At 38.5% G+C, this 22,055-nt stretch overlaps 1 protein-coding gene and 1 long non-coding RNA gene across 5 annotated transcripts; one reads left to right on the top strand and one right to left on the bottom strand.

The window, feature by feature from the left end:
- Positions 1 to 583: 583 nt before the first annotated feature.
- On the bottom strand, positions 584 to 14,213 carry AGR2 (anterior gradient 2, protein disulphide isomerase family member). 3 transcript variants are annotated; one of them, XM_089533120.1, is made up of 8 exons: positions 14,090 to 14,213; positions 7,465 to 7,599; positions 6,141 to 6,204; positions 5,683 to 5,735; positions 4,530 to 4,603; positions 3,647 to 3,710; positions 2,326 to 2,409; positions 584 to 822 (listed from the first exon to the last, which is right to left on the bottom strand). In XM_089533120.1, exons 2-8 carry the CDS (start codon positions 7,592 to 7,594, stop codon positions 773 to 775), a joined length of 519 nt encoding a protein of 172 aa, XP_089389246.1. In that variant the 5' UTR covers positions 7,595 to 7,599; positions 14,090 to 14,213; the 3' UTR covers positions 584 to 772. The 3 variants fall into 3 exon arrangements, with proteins under 3 accessions (XP_089389246.1, XP_089389248.1, XP_089389247.1); XM_089533122.1 differs by having other exon boundaries at positions 14,138 to 14,200; XM_089533121.1 differs by lacking the exon at positions 14,090 to 14,213 and adding an exon at positions 12,015 to 12,085.
- A 75-nt stretch (positions 14,214 to 14,288) lies between these two features.
- LOC149309832 (uncharacterized) lies at positions 14,289 to 21,369 on the top strand. Of its 2 annotated transcripts, none has more exons than XR_016281852.1 (3): positions 14,289 to 14,817; positions 14,918 to 15,029; positions 20,905 to 21,369. It is a non-coding gene; the product is annotated as an uncharacterized LOC149309832 (long non-coding RNA). The 2 variants fall into 2 exon arrangements; XR_016281853.1 differs by lacking the exon at positions 20,905 to 21,369 and adding an exon at positions 16,765 to 16,869.
- The last annotated feature ends 686 nt before the right edge of the window (positions 21,370 to 22,055 follow it).

Genomic DNA, 22,055 nt, shown 5'->3' with positions numbered 1-22,055 from the left:
ACTATTTACTGTCTGAAAAAAAGTTGTCAGGCAAATTATCAGACAAAAGGAAACTTAATGTGAAGAATCTCCATGGAGGCTAGTATTTCTGTCTGGTGGGCAGTAGTACTTTAGAATTCTCTCCATTAACTTGGAATAGCTACATTTTTGGGATGATAATTTCCAGATTTCAACCTGTATGGTCAATGGCCATATATCTGCTATTCTGTTAGTTGCTGTCCAGTGGGGGTTTTTTTCAGAGCTGTAATGCTTTCCTCAATTTTAAAAATTGATTTACACTTCTAGGTTTCAGAAAAAGACTCTCTAGCCCTACTTGGAAATACCAGGGAGTGAACCTGACATGCTTTTATCTATGTGCAATCATGTTTTATAGCATTAATGTTTTGCTTCTTCCCTTCATTTGTGTTTGTCACATTGGAACAGCATGTCTGTCAGTCTTTCCTTGTGTTACTTTTGCCTATTGGAAAAATGTATGGCTGGCCCTGTACAGTACAAGATCATAATATAAAATAGAGTGCATTTTGTAAACAACATAATGTTGATTTATTATTTTTATCTTGATTTGTAGAAAAAAGCATACAATGTTTTTCTCATTTTATAAAAGCAATCAATACTAAATGTCACACAGCTTCAAATGAATATTTATAACACAGTTTTCCTGTGGGAGCTTATGCATAGTATATGCATATTCATGGTTAACCTACATATTCTCTTTAGTGAGAACAGTTTTCAGAGCCAAGTAAGAAGTGGGAGTGTCTGTTGTTTTCTTTCTTCACAGTTCTGTCTTTAACAGCTTCAGAGCTTTCTGCATATTTGACTTCACTAGAAAGAAACATGCAAAGTCAATTTTAGCAAGAGAAAAAGAAACCTCAATTCAGTATTATATGCACCAAAATCTTAGATAGTCCCATGTCATCTGAAGCTCTAAACTACAGTTTGCTTAGCTTGTGTGTAAATCTGGCCCTGTTGGCTTCAAATAGCAGGCCATGTTTTTCCCCAGCATGATCCTGATGTAGCATACTGGAGAATGAAGCATTAAACCTCCTTGTAGAATGTGCCATGAAGGAATGAAGATAAGGCTTTGAGAAGCCTGATTGAGGTCCCCTGCTATAATTCTATAGTATGAAAAGGCTGTATTTAGAAGTGTGCTGTATTTAAAAAGTAGATAAGGAGGTTAAATGGACAGATATTTAAAGGATCAATATTTATATAGGACATTCCCATGCTTCCAACATGCTTTTCTTATTTTCTCAGTTCCTCTAATGCACGGCAACTTTGTAGTCTGGTGCTATTAACCCCATATAGAGAAGTGGGCAAGGAGATTTGAACTTGCCTAATTGTATCCAGTAATTTTATGGTAATGTCTGATTTGTACAGTGAACAAGCAGCTCATATTTCAGCAGTGTAATTCTCCATGTTGTGTACAAGGAAATACATTAATTTTACTAGGATCTTGGGAAATGAATGTAGGACTATATCTGTAACCGGTACACAAGCCCTCTGTGTATGTATGTTACATGTATTAGTGCACCCAGGTTGATCTTTGGAGTAGCTGCCAAATCATCAGACAAAGGGACTGTGCCAACAGCCCCGAAGTGGTGGCCTTCAGGCACCCCCTTTTCAGCCAGATTGAGGGCCACGGCCCTGATCTGGCCTTTCCAGGGTGCAAAAAGGAGCTGCAAAAAGTGGCTCCTTTTTGCACCCTGGAAAGGGGGTGATAGCCACAGCACTGCAGCTATACGGTGCTCCTTTGGTGCTGTGTCATGCAGATGCAGTGCCAGAAGAGTGTCGTGTCTCCTACACAATGCTATGCCCCCAGGTTGGTCCAAAGTGCCAGTCTGCATAGGGCTAAAGAGTAGCAAATCATGGGGACAACAGTAAAGAAGGCCAACATTAGCATCCAGCTCAAGCATGTACATAGTTACAGATGCCCATTGTGCCATTTTTGCTTTAAATTTATTATACTTATCTATAACAAAATGGAGTTTATTCTCAAGTAACTGTATTTCACATGAAAATTGTAAATCCCAGAATTCCATAGAATGGAGTGATAGCACTTAAAGTGGTATCAGACTGTATTATTTCTATAATGTAGATGCGCCCTAACTGAGAGACTATCAGAACATTAAATCCAGGATCCAAAATTATCTACCTGCACCATTAATGGATAACAAAGAAAGGGAAGAGTTTAAAAGAATTCATTATTTTGCTACAGAATTTTAGTGGTGGCTTTCCAATGTATACAAGGACCTAATCATCTATTTTAGAATGAAGGATGTTTTGTTTCTATTCTACAAGATCTGATAAAAATTAGGAAAGACTTACATAGTGCAGCATCTGAAGGCTCATAAGCATAAAGGCGGTTGGAATATCTTCCAGTAATGTCTGCTCTGACTGTCAGTGAAGGATCTACAGAGAAGTGAGAAGGAAAGTGTTCATTTTTCATTAGCAACAGCTTCTACTGTGTTGGTAGTGTTCAATATCCTTGTGCTCAGGAGGTTGTATCCATTGTGGACTTTGCACTAGTAGAAAATACAGCTGTTTATACAAGGCAGGGTACTTGATTTTCATTTATCCACCCATCACAGGCATCCATATCCTCTAGAACAGGATGGGGTATGATGCAAAAGAATACAGAAGGTAGAGCTGCTTACCTTGTGTAACCTGAAGCATATCTAGCCTAAAGCTACCATTGGATACAACCTGGAGAATTCTTGTTCTACACAGTTAATTCTACAGTAATTCTCGCAGATTCCATGCAAGTTAATTTTAGGTACCGTCTTAAGGTCACTTAAAGTCACATTTATTAATCTCTTGGAACTTGCCCAAAAAGTCTATTTACTTGTCAAACAACTTACATATTTCCTCATAATCTTTTTAAAAGAAGTGCTCCAATATTGGTGAGACATACTATTTTCCAAAGACATGTGCATGATTACATTGCAGAAAAGAATGGGTTATTTAAGGTTTTTTTTCCATTTTGAGAAACTACTCCTCTCTCTCTCTCTCTCTCTCTCTCTCTCTGCCTTCTTTATTAATACCATCCTTACAGAAAAGATTACAAAAATGATATTGACATAGGGGAGGAGGATATTGTGAAAGTTTACACTGGTTTAGACTGGTGTTACACCACCTAACACATGAAACGCAATAACGTTGTCTTTGACCAAAGCACTGATATTGCTAGTGATACAGGAATTTCAGGTTTTGCTAGCAAACAACATTCCATTGTTTAAATATTTGCAGAACTTGGCTTTTCCATATTGCAAACTAGAGAAAAGAGATGAGCTTGATGATCTTGTCATATGAGAGGAATTAACACACTTAAAAACTCTCATTTTCATTCTTGCAAACAGAGGAGTAAGAAGCATGTAGCTCTTCAAAATGATGTTTCTGAACTACAGCTCCCATCATAGTTTACCATTGGCCAGGCTGGCTGCAACTGATTGGAGCTAAACTCCAACAAGCTTTAAGGATCCAAAGGTTTTTCATTCCTGATCTATAGAGTTTGCCCATTATAATATTTATGTACAGAATAAGGAGGATTGGGAGCAGGAGAGGGTAGACCATACCTCCCTCTCCATATATTTACTTCAACTTATGTGGAACCAGTTTTTCAAGGAGGTTTTGGACTCAATCTACTCACCTACAAACAGAATTCTGGGGACGTACTGACCATCTGGTGAGAGATGTTTGTCTGTGGTTTCATACTAGAATTAAATAATGAAAAGTAATGAATATTTGAATTCCTGTGAGGTGTACCATTTCAATTACAGTGAGAAAAAATAGGTATTAAATGCTGTTAATTACTTCAAGATAATAAAAAGTTAAGTAAAAGTTAAGTAAAACCTATGAATTTACACACACAGCCTTAATTAGTCTTAATAAAGTTGCCGTTAACATGTTTACTGTAGTGTGTGTGTATAAGCCAGAATTCACTCAGATTATTTTTATGTAAAACAAATACATATACTTGCAAGTGAACAATACAGAAACATCTATATTGCTGTGAGCAAATACACTGAGAAATTGCTTTGTGTATTAGTTGCCTATCTTATGACAAACTAAGCACTTAAATGCTTATAAAATAACTATGTATACATTTGTTTTCTTCAGACAAAGATCATCATAGGAATAATCTTTCTTTTGGAACAATGCCCTGTGTGAAACAGCTCTGTTGTTGTTCTGTGCCTTCAAGTTGTTTCCAATTTATAGCAACCCTATTTTTTTCTGCTCTGGGCCCACAACAAACTCCAACTCCCAGAATTCCATAGCCTTGAGCCAAGACACTTAAAGCGGTGCCAAACCGGGTTATGTATCTAGTATGGATGCAGCCAATGTGAGTCTCTGTGGTCAAGTGGGGAATTGAACCCAAATCTCCAGAGTTGTAGTTCATCACTCAAAGCACTACACCATGCTGCTTCTAGGCAGCATTTAACAAGCCAAAAGTATGAAATGCAGCCAAAGGAACAATTGCTTCATAACTTCACACAATGCAGCATTTGATCAAGTGACATTTGAAAACTTACCACAAGATTGAGGAGAATAAACTTTTCAGCCAATTTCTGTATTTCTTTGTCTTCAGCAAATACCTTCTTCAGTGCTAGAATGGAATAAACATTAGGGAGGGGGGATGAAACAGAAAAGAACATTCTATTCCTGTTGCCAGAAGAGATTGAAGAAAATTAATGAATTCTCCGTGTTTAATGCCTAATACAAATCATTATAAAGTGGGAGGTATAAGCTGCAACAGTGAAAGCCTTAAACAGAGGCTGCATCCACACTGCAGGAATAATGCAGCGTGGCACAATGTCAAATAATTGCCATGGCTCAGTGCTATGGAATTCTAGGAATTGTAGTTTTGTGAGACATTTAGCTTTCACTGTCAGAGACCTTGGGTATCAGAACAAACTACAATTCCCAGAATTCCACAGCATTGCGCCATGGCTGTTAAAGTGGTGTCAATGTGGATTATTTCTGCAGTGCAGATGCAGCCATGCTCTTGAAAACAGGCTCTCTGGTTATCACAGATATGTTGTAGGTCCTGTTATTGAAGAAAGGCAAGTGTACCAAGTGTACCTTCAAGCTGTTGACACTGAAACATGATCATCTAACCCAGGATTGAGGTCTTTTGGCTCTCCAGATATCTTGGATTTCAACTATCATAGCCAGTTGTGGGATTTGCGATCCAAAACATCTAAAGTGTACAAGAGTCCCCTTCCCAAACTATCCCTTTCACCCAGTCATATAATTGAATTATATTGAATCCAATTTGCAGAACTGTGAGGTGAATCATAGCTCTAAAACAAAAAATAAAACCAGTAAAACAAAATAGATCATTGGAGAAACTTCTGCTTAAGACCACAGAAATTTGGTAAGGCAGCAATCATGTAACAAAGAAATCACATGTCATGAGTAGGGATTACATTATGGGTTGTGCAGCACAAATTATGTGCATCTGTTTCTAACTGTAAACAGTTAATTTTTAAATTAGCATCAATGAAAAAAGTGATAGTTCCTATTCCTCTGTATATTCTATTTTTTGTTTAATGTTCAGGCTGAAGACATACTGTAGGTTGCTTTTTTCTTTCAAATAATTTTTAGAAAGGAACCCACTTTTGATGGGTGTTGCAATTTATTTAGCTGGAGAATAAAATCACTGTATATTGAAAAGAATCATACCTTGACTATGAGGACAGTCTTCTAAGTGATGGATGACCATTATAGGCTTATTGCTGAAAAGAAGAAAAACTTCATTTCAAAATTGCACTGTAAACTATAGGAAAAGCAAAAGTTATGGTGGGTTAATGATATAAACTAGGGCTTCCTCTACACTGCTTTAATTGCCATGGCACTGCTTTACCTGGCATGGCTCAATGCTATGGGATTCTGGGATTTGTACTTTTGTGAGATATCTAGTCTCTTAGTGCACTGGTGCCAAAACAAACTACAAATCTGAATTTCATAGGATAGAGCCATGAAAATTAAAATGGTATCAAATTGTATAAATTCTGCAGTGTGCATCCTTGCTCAGATGAGACTTTGAAACATTTTTCATTCCTTAAAGCTAAAAACAAGGAGATTATACAGGAATTTCATATAAAATGATGTGACCCACTTAAGAGATATGAAGAACTTACTTTGTCTTGGATTTATAGAGAGCTTCTTCATAAGTTTGAGTCCAGATAAGTTGATCACCCCAGCCTATAAAGGTAAGGAGAAATTGAATGTAGTTCAAGTATGCTATACTGAATAAGGTCTTAATTTCATAACTATGTTCATCCTGAACAGGGTAATCTTAGCTAACACAAATGCCCTGTTCTTACATCTTGCAGTATCACTGTGTATTTATTAGTAAAACAACATTCCTCCCACCCCAAAATCTGCTAAAGTGTCATTTAAGAAATTTTCTTCATTCGCTGAAAGTATTTGTGAAACCTGAGAGTCAGCATGGTGCAGTGCTTTGAATGCTGGGCTAGGAATCTGTGGGTTTGAATACCCACTCAGCCATGGAAGCCCACTGAGTGACCCTGGGCAAGTCATCTTCTCTCAACTTCTGAATAAATCTTGCCAACAAAATCTCATGATAGGTTCACCTTCGAGGCTTTCATAAGTTCGAAACAGCTTAAAGACAGACATTATCATCCTTTCTTTTGCCTTTTTTTTTTTTTATAATGATGGCATTATTTTTAATTCAGTCTAAATTCTAGATAATTAGCTGCAGATAATTACTATCAGTGTAAGTTTTAGATAGTTAGCTGCAGATAATTGCTACCTCTGGGAATAGAGAAGGAAACTTCAGCATCCTGATGTACAGTAGATAATACAAGTCTAATGCACTTCTTCTTCTTTTTATTAAGAAGAGACACTACCTCAGTATTAGTTATTATCCTAACAGCTAGACCTTGCTAGAGTAGACCTGCTGAACCAACGGGAACTTAGAAAGTCAACACTTTATCTACTTTAATTGGAACAAATAATTAGATTTAACCACTGTCCATGCTGTCCTTTTAGATGATAATCCTCCTCCCAGTGAAGTAAGCCCCATTAAATTCACTGACACTTCCTTCACAGTATACACTTAAAAAGACTGTCCAGCAAATTTTTCAAAGTCTTTTTCAATCTTAATTGAATTTGCAGTCCTCAAAGTGCTATGGCTAGGGTAGCTTTCTTCTTACTTTACTGAGTTGGAAACTGAGCTGAGCACTAACAGATATCCCAGGACTGTATGAACATACGGCACAAATAAAAATCAACCTCAGCCAACAAAATGCCACCTTTCTTGTACTTTCTAAAATTATGAAAATTATGTAGAAGAAATTGTGATGCCCCAAAGGCACTGTAACTTAAGAAAGGCAAAAAGCAGTGAAGAAACAAGCCTGCAATTACTTAGTGTCACGATGGGCTAAATGTTAAATAGGATGTAAATGTAAAAGGCATTTGTCCACAGAGATCTAATTTTACCTCTGGAGAGGGTCTGGGGTAGTTTTGGGCGGGCTTCTTTTGTTTCTTTTGTGTCCTTCTTGTCATTTTTAGCCAAGGTGTATGAGGCAGCAACCAGCAAAAGCAACACGGATATTAAGGTTTTCTCCATGGTTTCTGCCAAGGGATAAGGAAAAATGGTTTATTCAGACAGAACCCCAAAAGTGCTAGGAAAGGAACAACAGTATCATAGGATAAATATTCAACTCCAGTTGGCTAAAGCACAAATATTAGTACAGAATTGCTTTATTTCCAGACTGAGCACAGTGGGGGAAAGGCAACAAATGAATGTTAGGAACCATATATAATACAATCCTATATGTGGTTACCTATAAAGAAGTTCTACTATATTCAATGGAATCTTCATCTCAAGTAGTGGTGGATGAGTAAATACACATAGGACTGTTCTGCTAGAGTGCTCTCACAGTTTGAGTGATTTGAGTTTCTTCAAACTGTTTCTGAACAGATCTGACTATTTGTTAATGCATAAGAGAGAGAGCTTGAAAATATCATTTTGGGCAATGCAGGTTTTAAATTCACATTACAAACCAAGAAAACAAAGCAAGTTTTGAACAGTAAAACACCCTTAGATTGGTGTTTTACTTTACTGAGTTGGAAAGCTAAGCACTAATAGACATCCCCATGACTGTATGAACATACGGCACAAATAAAATCTACCTCGGCCAACAATATGCCACCTTCCTTGTACTTTCTAAAATTATGAAAATTCTTCTTGATGAGAGCTATACAGTAAAGGCATACACATGTAAAAATAACAAACTTAGAGGCTTTAAATAAGTTACTCATAACTAAAATCTGTTTTGATGACAGATTGCAATTAGAAATGCATAACCTAGAATTAGGCATCTGTAACTGATTTGTATTCATGATCCCTGTGTATTCATGATTATGACAATAGTGTAGGGATCATAAAAGTGTCCCAATCCCTGCTTTACTGTGAGCAATGGAGGTCTGTTCTCCTGTCAGTCGGGAGGCATCAGACTGATGTATCCACCCACCTCCCATCAGTGATGTCCTTTGTGATGAAGAATTGTGACAGAGATGCTTCTGACTGTCACACTAGAGATCATCAATGGGAGAGGAGGCAGAAAGTTCAGCCTGCTGAATCCCTATCAACAAGAGAACAGACTTGCAGTAGCTGCTGCCTGATAAGGCAGAACTGTTAGTTGGTTAGGAGATTCTGTAGCTGAAAAAAGTAACATTTCTAAAGTGTGAACTAGTATGTTATACTACAGATTTCTGGGCATGGCTTGACTGTCTGCATTGGTGGTGGTGAACTCCATGAAAGGGATGCAGAGGCTAGGCTCAGTGCATCTCTGCTCAGCACAGATTTTCAGATTTGCAAGAGCCCAACAGGCACTCAAGATGGTCCAGCAAGAATGGAGTCACATCATGGAAAACAAGTCTTAATTATGTCAGGGTGAATCAATGGCATTAAGGTTACATCTACACTGCAGAATTTAACTGCCATGGCTCAGTGTTAGGGAATTCTACAATTTGTAGTTTTGTGAGATATTTAGCCTTCTCTTCCCAGGATTCTGTAGGAGGGAGCCATGGTAGTTAAAGCAGTGTCAAACTGCATTAATTCTGCAGTGTGGCAACAGCCCAAATATCCTTTGCCAATATACACTGTAGAAACACTGGCAGGACAGCAGCAAATGCATGGGTGTAAGTCAGGGATGAGGAATGTCTGGCCCTGTCAAAATTTGTTGGATTGCAATTCCCATAATCCCTGGCTAACAATGTAGAGTGAGGGCATATATAACAGAAAAAGATAACTAGATGCCTGTCAGTGCTTTAGATGTAGATATTTCCTAGTCATATGCAAAGTATAATGACAGCCAGTTTGAAGAAAGGTTTGTACCTGTGAGCTGCTAAAGCTCTCCTTCTGTTCAGCACTAATTAAGGATATAAATCTTTCATTCTAGAAAGCAGCAATGAATAATTTTTCTCTCCCTGTGAGAAATTCCTATAAAACTGTGCAGCTTTCAAAGACTTATTCTCCCAAAACAATCATTTTTTTCCCTCACAGAAAGCAGTATTTTCTATTCTCTTCTGTGCATGAACCACATTTTATGCACAGGAAATGCTATTTTCTATATGTGCTTTTTAAAAAACAGAATCAATTTCAAATCGCAAAGAATCTTGTCTGTCCAGTATTCTCCTTGTCAGGGTTTCCCAGCTGTCCAAAAATGCATTTTTTTTTTTGTTTGTCATTCAAATATTTTCAATTTTATTTCCCTCCCTACCACAAATCTGTGCAGCCTGGTTTTCTGTCTGTTTTCCCCTCAGATGGACTCTGACGCTAGAGTTGAGGAAAGCTTTTGAGAACAGGCAGCTAAGGGAAGGGGTCTCCATTTAGCCTCTAGATTGCCACCATACCAAACATCCATGTGACATGAGGACACACTTGCATTTGATACAGAGCCAACCTTACTGTGAGGCGAGGTGCAGTGGTCACCTCAGGCAGGAGATTTTGGATATGTTGAAGGGGCAGACAATTGTTAATTATTAAATTTATTGTTGCATTTTTACTGTTAGGGATGGGAAGTGGTATTGGTGAACTTTTCTACTTTATGTACCCAAATGACTTGGCTAGGTTTGGGTACTGTGCACCTCAACATGAGGTTGGAGCAGATTTACTGCTCCAAGAAGAAAAATATCTTGGGTCAGCCCATTTTGATAGATATACCTCTGCATCTTAACTTGAGTGCAAGTTTGTGTGTACTTGCTGCACTATCTCTGGCACAAAAAATGTACAGTGCACCCGCATTATATGCTGTCTTGAGCGTACGCGCTCAAGCCGTGGGGAGTGCACAGGGCACAAGGGCCGACTGTAATAGGTTGGCCTTGATTTGCTAGATCCATCTCTATCAAACTTAATTCAGATTAAGTCTCCAAAATAATTGTTCCATTTAGGACCATCATGACTTACTCTCAAACTTTTGCTGACTGCACACAGTGGCCTAACTCAGGAAACATAGAACCTGTACAGACAGGCCAATATAAAGCTGCTTCAGGTCACTTTAGATGTAAGCTGTTTAAATGACACATGCATCCTAAGAGGCCAGAAGCCACGCCAAAGCCACGCTACGGTCCTAAAGACTGGAACACAGCTTTGGCGCAGCTTCTGGCCTCTTAAAATTCATGTGTCATTTAAACAGCATACCTCCAAAGTGACCTGAAGCAGCTTTATTTTGGCCTGTCTGTACGGGCCCATAGTTTTCTATCAATTCCCCACATTTAAATCTTCTTTATCAGCCATGCTACAACTGTTTGGTAAAAAATAATGGCAAAACTCAATTAAAAAGCCTGAACCTATTTAGAGTAGATCCATGGAAACCATTAGCCATGATACTCTAATGGCTTCAGAGGACTATATCCTTCCTCCAGTGGAATGGGTATTACTGATATATCAAATTGTTCATCTTCCTGAAGTCCCCTGAATCCCCCATATGATTCAATTATGGTACTTTCTAGAACACATTAGGAGGGGATTATGCAGGGGCTGTAGTAAGGAGGAAGTAAAGGGATGGAGTAGTACTCCATTTGCACAATGTTAAATGCAGACTGCTGGGTTTCCCTCAAGTATGGCTAAATCTGGATCACACTAATCTGGAAGTAAGTTTGACTGATAACCAAAGTGCTAAATTTCTAGATTGATTTGGGATCATCTTGTGTTTAGGCTGCTATGCTATCTACACTTGTATCAGAATAAATGCCACAGGACACAGTTGGGTTTACCTCTGAGTAAAAATGCACAGGATTTTGTTGTTGTTTTGTTTTTTTGTGAGATATAGGGGGAAAAGTCAAAGTGGAAATTTTGGGATGATTTTTTTCTGGGATTTTTTAATACAAACTGCAAAGATTGTGTGTCTGCCTATGTTTAGAATGACTGTGGAATTTAATATTAATCAGTTCACGTGTTTTCATGGTGCAATCCATTAGAATGGCCTCTTGCAGCATTAGTATGAGAGAAGTGGTTAAAAAAGATGACAGATACACATACACAAGTTTAGATACACACATACATAGTGCAATGTGTACCAGGAGATTTCTATGAAAGGTGAGAAGATAGAGGACTCTTTCTCATGATACTGTAACATGGGAGCTATACCTATTAACAAAAGGAAATGCAGCTTCAGAAGAGTGAGAGAAACCTTTTAGTTGCCAAACAGGAAATCAAAGAGCAATAAGTCAAAGAGGTTGGCAGAACAAAAATGGAAAGTAAAAATTGACAAACATAACATCTTTCAAAATGCATCACATTTGTTTGTAAAGCTAAAGAATGAAATATATTTTTCTCATCATAACTATAGTGAGCAGAACAAACAGGCTCAGAGGAATTTATCATTGTCTGGTTTCTATTCTTATCAGGTGGACTTCTGCTGCACTTTCAATGTTGAATTTTCTCAGCTCTCTTTGTTACCAGGTTGCTAAAAAGAAACCTGACTCACATGTTAAGAGGGTTGAAAGCAGGTGCTTTGCCAAGCACTTGCTGATAGCCTTACCTTTTCTGTCTGCCTTCTTCTTTGAGGGACAGCTGAAGTGTTCAAAGTTTCAGTGTGAACAAGGAAGGTGTGGAATGCCTATTTATGCACCTGGACGCACCTGATCCCCACCCACAAGCATGGTATTTGAATACATCTGCTTTAGGAAGAAACATTTCATTTTTAATTAATTTATTTTTTAAAAAAATAAGATATTTGTGGGCAATTACTCCAACAGAGATTGGCACCATCCTAGTAGTTTAGAAAAGTAAGCTTTCTGTACATCTAAGAGAGTTTAGGAAATTATATTTTAAAATGTGGGCAAGAAGCCAAATCCAGGTAAGCATAAATCAAGACTTCTGATTTGCCCAAAGGCTGATTTGTCTTTATGTGATTGGATAGAAGAAGCTTTCACCTAAAGCACAGATCTGTGATTCCTCTGAAAATATGAAATTGACTATCCAGACATCTATTCAGGGAGGGAATGAGATAATCGTTTAGTGTGTTACAATGCACTGATGTATGTAAAACACCCATGAAGATATAAACAGGATCCAAATTAAACTAGCGCCTGATTGATGAACTTGTAAAAATGGCTTTAAAATTGCACTCATGTTTTTGAAACCATGTTAAAATATTCATCTTTTGGACTGTTTTTACATTCCACAGCCCTCGATGTAAAGTCAGTACCATGCGTGGAATTGTGGCAGTTTCCTAGCAACGTAACGAAGAGATGCTATGCTGGCTAGCTTGCAAAGTGAAGGTTTATGCTAGAGATGCTCTGTCCTTTCAATAATGTCATACCATTTGGCATGATGAAAGGTCAACACGCTTGACATGTTGAGAATATGCACTGTGCAGCCAATGAGGAGTTTGTCACATTTTGATTGTTTCACATTGTGTCTAGCTCATTCCACATTTATTATGTCATTACATAGCTTCTGACAGGGGTGGAAAGGGGTCAAACAGCTGCATGGCTACCTCATTATACGCCAAACAGCATATAGATCCACACAATCTGTACTCCTAGCAATCCTCTTTGATCTTATCAATTGGCCCATCGTTCTTTGTAGCTCAATTGATTTCCCACCCACAATTAATTTGATTGGGGGCTAATTAGAATCAGCGTTGGAAGGCCCCCAATTAGCTCTCTTTAAATTAATTCTGCTTTTACATCTTTTGAAATGCAATCATGGCATTGCACTTCACAAGCATATCTGTTTGGTATGACTCTTGTTGTTACTGTGCTTCCAAATCAACTCCAACCAATGGCAATCCTATCATAGGATTTTCTTGGCAAGATTTATTCCATGGAAGCTTACCATTGGCTTCTTCTAAGGCTGAGAGATTGACTTTGCTCAAGTGGGTTTCCATGGCTGAGTGTGAAGTAAGATTCCACAGATCTAGTCCAACACTCAGGCCATTATACTACACTGGCTCTTACTATGGCCTGGATCATTTTTGAAGAACTTAAGCAAACACCTTACATTGTCTATACGACATTGTTGTTTAAACTATGAAATCGTTATGGTAATAAGGATTTTATCACATGTCTTTAAATCTGTTATTAAAGCTAGAGAATAATATCTTTGGCAATATATGTCGCATGATACTAGGGTGCTCCTTTGCTCTTAGAATGTCCCTTTTCATTGATAGGAAACACCTGTCAATATGATTGTGACAAGACACAATGGTGCTGAGGATCATGTGATAAAGTCTTGGCTATCTAGTCCATCTTTATAACAAGGGTAGGAACATCAGCTGTTCAAAGGATGGTGGACTGCAAGTCTCAGTAGCCCTATCCAGCATAGCCAATGGGAATGAATGTTTGGGATTGTAGTTCAACAATCTCTGCAAGTCCACATTGTTTCCTTCCCTGCTTTGTATAAAAGAGGCAGATAAGAAATGGAATTTGTTTTTTCTCTTTCACCAGTGAAGCTGATCCCCCTTGTTCAGATTGTCAAATAACCTAATTGGCTGACATGTCTGCCACAACCCCAAGAGCCCATGCAGTTTCACTGGCCACCAGCAACAACCACCACATATAATGAAAGCAGCTTAAAACTTTTGCTCCCTCTCCCTCCCCAGGTACACACCTCCTCCAGTAAGTCAGGGGTCCCCAGGCATACAGAAAACATATACACCTTTGTGGATATCAGTGCCAGCGGGCCTGTCCAACCTGTGGGACTGATCGATCTCATCTAACACAGCCCTTGGAATGTTAAGAAAGACAGTCTGCTGGTCAAAGGGGATGAGAAAATATTTGACAGTTTAACTGATGATAGAATTGAATTGGAGTTGTGATGAATATGTCTGAAAGGGAAAGTTATCCTTCAGTTACAATTACAGTTACAGTTAAAGTAGGGTGCAGTAGGTCAGGGAGAACTGGCAAAGGATACAAAGTATTACATGGATAGAAAGCAGTGAGCTAACCTTGATAGTTGTCTTAAAGAAGATTTAATAAATACAGTGGACTCTTTGAACCAGGCTGGTGATCCATGGATTTGATTGCCACACCCCATATCATTCAATGGCAGCATATGGTCTTGGTCAAACTGACATATCCAGGTGCATCTCACCACCACTGAATATTATAGGGCATGACCATTCATGATTTTTTTTATGATCTGGGGGAGGGGGTAGACCTAAACCCCCATGGAGGGTCCGCTCATTCTTTCTTTGACCTAAGGTTCAAGGGATGGGACTAACGGAGTCATCCACACAGAGACTGTAACCCTAAAGAATGTGCATGCTTGTTCATGTTTCAATCCACCTTTCTGACCCTATAAAGAAACCCAAAGAAGAGTTTAGGAGAGGGAGAAAGGTAAGTGACAGGAGCCCAGGGCTAAATAATAAAGAATTTATTTATTTATTTATTTATTTATTTATTTATTTAATATCCCATCCTCCTTCTCTCAACACAGAATTCAGTAGCCTGGGAAGTTTTTCCATCACGATCCTATGTACTACAAATCAGTAGAAATATGCTTCCTTTGCCACAGTATTTCAAACCTGAGAGTTGTAGCAACATATTTGGTAAGTATGTGGGAAAATTAAGGTAAATTATTTGGTTGGGGTTTGAGGGAAGCAGATCACAGAAAAGAGTAAGGAACACATGGTCCTTCTTGTCTTGTTGGACCACAGTTCATGTTATCCCTTACTATTGGCTATGCTGGCTAGAGGTGACAGATACTGCAAACCAATAATATCTGGAGAGATGCACATCCACCATCCTTACCCTCCAATTCCACTATCTTTTACATCAGTTTTGTAGCAGTTGTAGGGGTTTCAAAAATGTTTTCTTAAAGAAAGGGCTGTCTTCAGCATGGTATTATTTAGCCAACACTGGGGAGAAGCCAGACAGTGGGGCTTACAGATTTAATTAACAGTCCCCTTTCTCTCCCATCACCAATTACTAAACTGGGTGGAGTATGGGTAAATGAAACATTGTATTCTAAATGTATGGCATTCAGTTATATATATTTCGTTGACTTATAACTGGCACTGTCTGTGTAAGAGAAAGAATGAGTGTGCAAAATGGCTTTCCTGCTCTAAACTTGTCACTTTTGTTTTGTTGTGATTTCTGTTCTGATTGTGGTTGAAAGTGAAAAAATAGGACTGCTCTTCCCGTGGACTGGATTCCTCTCTGTGCCAGTAATTAAAGAAAATATGAAGATGTAACTAAATGCTATGCATTCAGGTGAACGGGTCCAGATGTCAGATGATTTATCACAGCATGTAGTGAGGTGTGCAGATTGTTGTAGACCACTATGCAGGAACTGAGCATGCACCCAGAATCTGCAATTTTTCAAATGTTTTTTAAGAAAGCAAGGAATTCCAGGCCATTGTGAGGACAAAGTGAATCCTACTGTTGTGGAGCAGCCATGAAAAATATGATTCTATATAGCCTTGTTGTTTAAACTTGGGGCAAGAATAGTCAAGTCAAGAAAGTTCTCTTGGATCATCTTAGGTTGAAACTGCACAGACAGCATAATGCAGCCTCAAAAGTAGTGGTATCCATAAGTTAATATAAAGCTTTTTAGATCAACTCCAGAACCTCTCATTGTATTAAAAGAGGAAAATAAATATTTTGAACTGCTCACTTGTCCTCAACACTTGATGGTCTTGTTAAGCCTGAGAACTACCACTGTTTGACTGTAAATGGAGAAAGTAACCCTTACAGCTTTCCTTTTATTGCTTATGTATCCAGTTATGTCTTAGTCATGGGAATATGACCTATCATTTCTATCCACACAGATCCTTTTCCTATATCACTTCAAGCACAACAACAAGTTTATTGATTAGTCAGCTGACCATATCAATAGAATACTAAATACAGTTACAAAATTACAGTATATAAAATACAAGATAAAAATATCAGAATGTCCACGTATATACAAAGATAAAACTGAGTCACACTTAAAACTCAAATAAGGGGTTAAAACAGACACAGACTAACTTAAAGCAAATTTAAAAACTTCAAGCAAGAGGCAAACCTGTGACACAACACTATCATTTTGCTTTCCTCCCATGATTTTTTTTTTACCATCTTTGCCTGATGAAGAAGGCAGTGGGCTTTGAAAACTAGTGTGATGAATGCTACACATTTCAGTTGGTCTAATAAAAGTACCACAGTATGTACTTTGGATTTTGTTTTATGGTCCACACAAAAAGGAACTTGTGCACATGGAAGTCAATAATTCTGTTCCCCTTGTTACCCTTTCCAGCTCTAAGATTCTGTGATTCTATGATTTTATTATACCCTTTTCAGTGTTTCGATGGGATCTGATTTAAACTGGGAAGTAGAAAAGAGGTGGAAGGAGAAGAGTTTGTGGTCCCAGCAAAGTAGCCTTGAAGCAAGCAGAGGTGTTGTGCTGCCAATGTGAGAAAGGGTAGTATGGGGCTATTGGTGGGAAAGGAGATTGAGAAGAGGAAGACATGGGGCAGGCAGGTGTTGGCAGAGAGCTCTGTCATGTATTAATGCCTCAAGTGGCAGGGATAGCCCAATTAATCCCTCTGTCATCCCACCTTTCAGAGGCTTTGAACTAGTCCAGTTTCTCTCCCCTCCTTCCACTTTCACTCTTTTTCCTTGGTGTATTTCAACTGTTGCAAACTGAGTTTGAAGTGCAAAAGCAGTTTTTACTCAAATAACTCAGCTCAGGGTGTGGGGAGGGGGAGGGGAGGAATGAGCAAAATCCTGCTCTTTCCAGTAGACTCAGACAAAAACAAACTGCTGCACACTCTTCTAGCTTTTGTGAGTTGTTTTCTCAATTAATAATTTTTGCCATCATCTCCACAGTCTAATCCCAGCTTTCCTCTGTGAAATGTTGGAGAGTCTAATTGTGGAGAGCAACATATTTAGTAACAGAGGGCCCAAGAAATTATATGGCACTAGGTGGGAAGCTGCATAAAGGAATTGGCACATGTTGTTCTTTTAAGGGCTTGGAAATGTCACCTATTTGAAGTAAAATTACCCTTTCATCCATTTTCCTACAGAGAGATCATTGTACACATTGGATTGCTCTGTGTATGCCACAGGAAGGAACCAGATCCCCTACAGTTTCCCCACTCTACCTGCAGGGGAACCCCTCCCCCAAAAAACATATATCTCTTAAAATATATATCTTCGATCCCATCAGATAACACAATATCATCATCATGAAAGAACTATGGCTTTCCCCTTCTCCATGCATTCACTGTAAGAAGAGATTTTGTGATATTGTATCAAGGAAATAAAGATAAACATTGTTTTCAAACTTGGATAAGCTACTTATTTAAGCCCCAAATCTCCTACACTGATGGAAGAGAGGTCCCTTGGAGCCATTGTCCAAATATATATTTTCGTATGGTCTGCTTTGGTTCCATGCAACTTATTTTCTGACACCCAAAATTAAGAAGCAAAGGTCCTCTGAGGACTCTGTCTTTTCCTCTTCCTTTGCAAGTGCCAGGTTGTACATAGTGCAGCAGCAAAAATTCTAGATAGCAACTAGACGGTTCTAGAAACATACAAGTAATAGGTCAGATTTGCTTTACCCACACTGGAAACCCCACTGGATGATGTGTACATAATTCCTATAGCAAATCCTGTGGTTCTTAGATGTGACGATGCACTGGCGTTGCTCTGTTACTACTGTGTGTCCCAGCCCTGAAAATAAACAATGATTCTACATTGTTAGGCATTAAGACCTAGTCATCATTCCAAAGCTAACTTGACTGTATTTTATTTTCTTTGAAGATTTCTATGGTTGCACTCACCGAACATTCTAATGTCTTTCACCAGTCTTTTGTAGACTGAAAATCTTTAGATATTTTAGAATTGTGTAATTGTTACAGGTAGAGTCCAAATTTTTAAGATTACTTTGTTTAGGGCGAGAAAGAAGGTCTACAGAAGTCAGCTATATTTCTTAAGCAGATACTACCTTTCATCCTTAGCAGCAAGAATACCGTCTTCCTACAAGTTCCTTGGCCCAAATTTCTCATATAGGAGCATGGGAAGTTACTTTTTTGGACTACAACTCAGAATCCCCAACCAACATGGCCATATTGAATAGTGGATTCTGGAAGATCTAGTTAGGTTTATGTTTCCTTTTTTAGCTTTGTCCCATTCAATTTATTTGCATTATCCCTAAGGTGGACATTTGTTTCCATTTACAGGCCTTAGCTAGGCTACTAAGTCCAAAATAAAGAAGGGAGAACAGAGATTTTTAAGGTGCTTCATTAACAGTTGGCACTTAGACAGCAGACAGAGCAGGCACACAAGCCATCTTCCCCAAGGAAATCAAGGAGTTATTTTTGGACTACAGTTCTCTGAATCCCAGTTATAATCCAAAAGTAATGTTTCCAAGTGCTGCTTCCTCACTATGGTCAGATGTGTTGCATTTCCATTCAAATTATAGTAATGATTTCCAGATTTGCATCTATAAATACAATATATCTGCCCTCGTTTTTGGTGATGACGAAGTAGCCACCAATTATGTCTAATCACAAATTTTACTGGTGTTTGTACAAAAGCACCTTCAAATGGGGGCAGCCATGATTTACTGATGCATCCTAGGAAAATGGGAAGCATCATTTGATGGGAGTTTGTGTGCAATGGAATTTTTAAAAGTGAAAGACATGAAAAGGTAACCCTGCAGTCCTATCATGAATTTAAATGGATACTACAAAGATGATTGGATTTTTTATTTTATTTTACAGGAACAACATTTTCTTCCTGTCTGTCTGTCTGTCTCTCTGTCTCCCCCTCTCTCTCCAGGTTATCATTAGGAATGACATCACACATGTACATACGGAAAGTGATTACAGAGAAAATATTTCTGAATAACTCCAGTGTTATTTTGAAGTCTTTTTGACCTTTAAAACAATAGATTGGATCCAGACTTAGCCATGGAGATCCACTGAAATCAATACAGTTCTTATTCATGAATCAAGTCTTAATGAATTCCCTAGATCTACTATTAGTATACCTAAATTTGGATCCAACTCCATTGTTCAAAATAAGGAAGCTTCATGGAGGAGGGTTGCCCAGTCACAAAATGCTTGATGTTATGAGTGCAGCCAGTCACAAATCTAGTCCAATCTGTTCACATAACGACCTGTCAGATGGAAAGTCCACAAGCAGGATATCATGCAGTAACACCTTTTCACTCAGCTTTCTCTGCTTAGTATCTAGGTTACTTATTATGAAGGTTGATCATATGTGTTGCTCTTGATGGGCAATGGGAAGGGCTATAGGTCAACAATACAACAAGAAGGGATCCAAGAAATGCTTGAAAACTCTTGGATCCCTTCAACCTGCACAATTATAGCACCTGTGATTCCACTTTAAATCCCATGGCTTCATCCTATAGAATAGTAGGATCTGCAGTCTGCAGAGGGTTGTTTAGAATTCTCACTAAGAGAGTTCCAGTGACTCACCAAACTACAAATCCCAGGATTCCAAAGGACGTTTCCATGGGAGTTAAAATGAAATCACAGTGCTATAATTGTCTTTAACCTTGGAGAGCCATTGTCTATCAGACAATACTGAGCTAGATGGGTCAATGGTCTGACTTGGTGTAAAGTAGGTTCCCCCATTTTCTGTAGAAGAGTTCAGATCAGGAGACAGGGACAGAATGTAGCGGGAATGTACAAACAGCCACTTTATAAAGGGAAGCAATGTGATGTCATTTTTATCAGGTGTTCTAATCTACAAGAACAATTTTGGCTTCAATTGCCCCATTTGCAAGACCAAATAAATTATTAACTTAAAACATACACCTCTCAGTGTATGCAGTCTGTGCAGTGGAGTGTGCATGTGAACAAGACTCTGGCACAAGTTTCCAGGAACACCAATACACTCAGTTCCTGCTTGTTGCTTACTTACAAAACTGATTGGCAAAAAGAGACCCTTTCTGTAACTGGATCTGGAAGTTTCAACTCTGCCGAAATGACTATTGTATCTTTTAAATCTTTGTGTATACCATTAGAAAGATAACATAACTGCTAAGCATGTTAGTTCAACTTGCAAATATTTCATTAACTGATAAACGGGCTACTTCAGAATGCCTGAACTAACCATTTCAAAACTCTCAACAAAGCAGCTTTAGAATGGGTTGACTGGACTGTATACAAATGGCAAGAATTCAAATATCTTGCTACTTAGCTTTCCCAGAAACCATTTTTTAAAATATAATGTTATACACCAATACTTCAAAAATGCACTTTTTGGACTGCATTTCAGAATTCTCAGCACCATTGATAGCATGACCAGCTGTCACTATTTTATTTTGATGCAGCTTTTAGGAAACAGTCTCTGAAACAGAAAAGGCATAGTTAAAGACATGCTTCCTTTTGTGATTGTTTGAATTACCATTCTGTTCCTCTAGGGTTTTTTTCTAATATATTGTCTTTACTCTTTCTTATGTATCAGTATAGGTTTGACCACCTGGGGTGGACTTCCAGGGATGGCAACCACCATCCCAGGACCGCCGAGGACTGCACCTGCTCCTATGATCTCCTGTGTCCTCTCCTGAAGCCCAGACCTGCCAACCACATGCTATACAATGCACAATTGGCAATTTGAAGTTCAGAATTTCTCTTGGGGTGTATGCTAGAGGATTCAGGGAGGAATGGGAAAATGAATGCCACCATTTCCCCCACCAGCTTTTCCAAATACTCAGAATTAGTAACAGTTGCCCCACTGATTCATTTTAATATTAATTAAGTTTTTAGAATGGTGTGATGTGGTAGTTAAAAATGTCAGACTCAGATCAGGGAGATCCTGACTCAAATCATCATTCAATCATGAAGTTCACCAGGTGACTTTGGGCCAGACAACCTGTTCCATCCTAACCTCTCTCACAGGGTTTCTGTGAAGATGAACTGTAGAGTAAGAGACCCTATATGTCACCTTGAATTAATGATGGAACAAAAATGTAGTACACAAAGTAATATGAGTTTCCCCCGATCTTTTATTATGTTAAACAGTTTCTGTGCATAGTCCTCTTTCCTACAATCTTTCCTAATTGTAGGTGTTCTCCAGCTACAACTTCCATCATCCTTGACTGATGGTCATGCTGGTAGGAGCTGATAGGAGCTGGAATCTAACAGCATCTGGAGGTCCAGGTTTCCTCAATTTGTTTTATTATTAGGTGTAGATTGAAACTTCTGAACATATTCACATTGCTAGCATATATCTTCTCTGCTACTGCCATACCCTGAGAAAACAAAAGCCTTCATTCAGGAGCAATCCAGATGTCATTGGACTGTAACTCCTACAGCTTTGGTCAAAGAATGCTAGAAATTGCAGTCAAATAAGATTTGCAGGACTGTATGATTCCTTCCCCTGATGTAATCCAACCAGTGATATTCCATTATGAGCTCATTTCATCTCATAGTTATTGGGTAATTATGTCTCTTAGCACTTTCCCAAGGACTTTTGTAGGTTGCAGTTGCCATCAGACCACCATGTGTGCAAATTCTTTGTTTCCTAATGCTCTGGCTAATGCCTTTGTGTTTTCATGCTTCAGTAGTATTGTGTAACCAACCATACACGTGTCCCTCTTTTCTAGGTGAGTCAGT

The sequence above is a fragment of the Sceloporus occidentalis genome, unplaced genomic scaffold, assembly GCF_023333645.1.
Source record: "Sceloporus occidentalis isolate IW3139 unplaced genomic scaffold, rSceOcc1.0.p SCAF_7, whole genome shotgun sequence".
Lineage (NCBI taxonomy): Eukaryota > Metazoa > Chordata > Lepidosauria > Squamata > Phrynosomatidae > Sceloporus > Sceloporus occidentalis.
The sequence above is the reverse complement of the archived record's forward strand: the minus strand, read 5'-3'. Positions and strand labels throughout refer to the sequence as shown.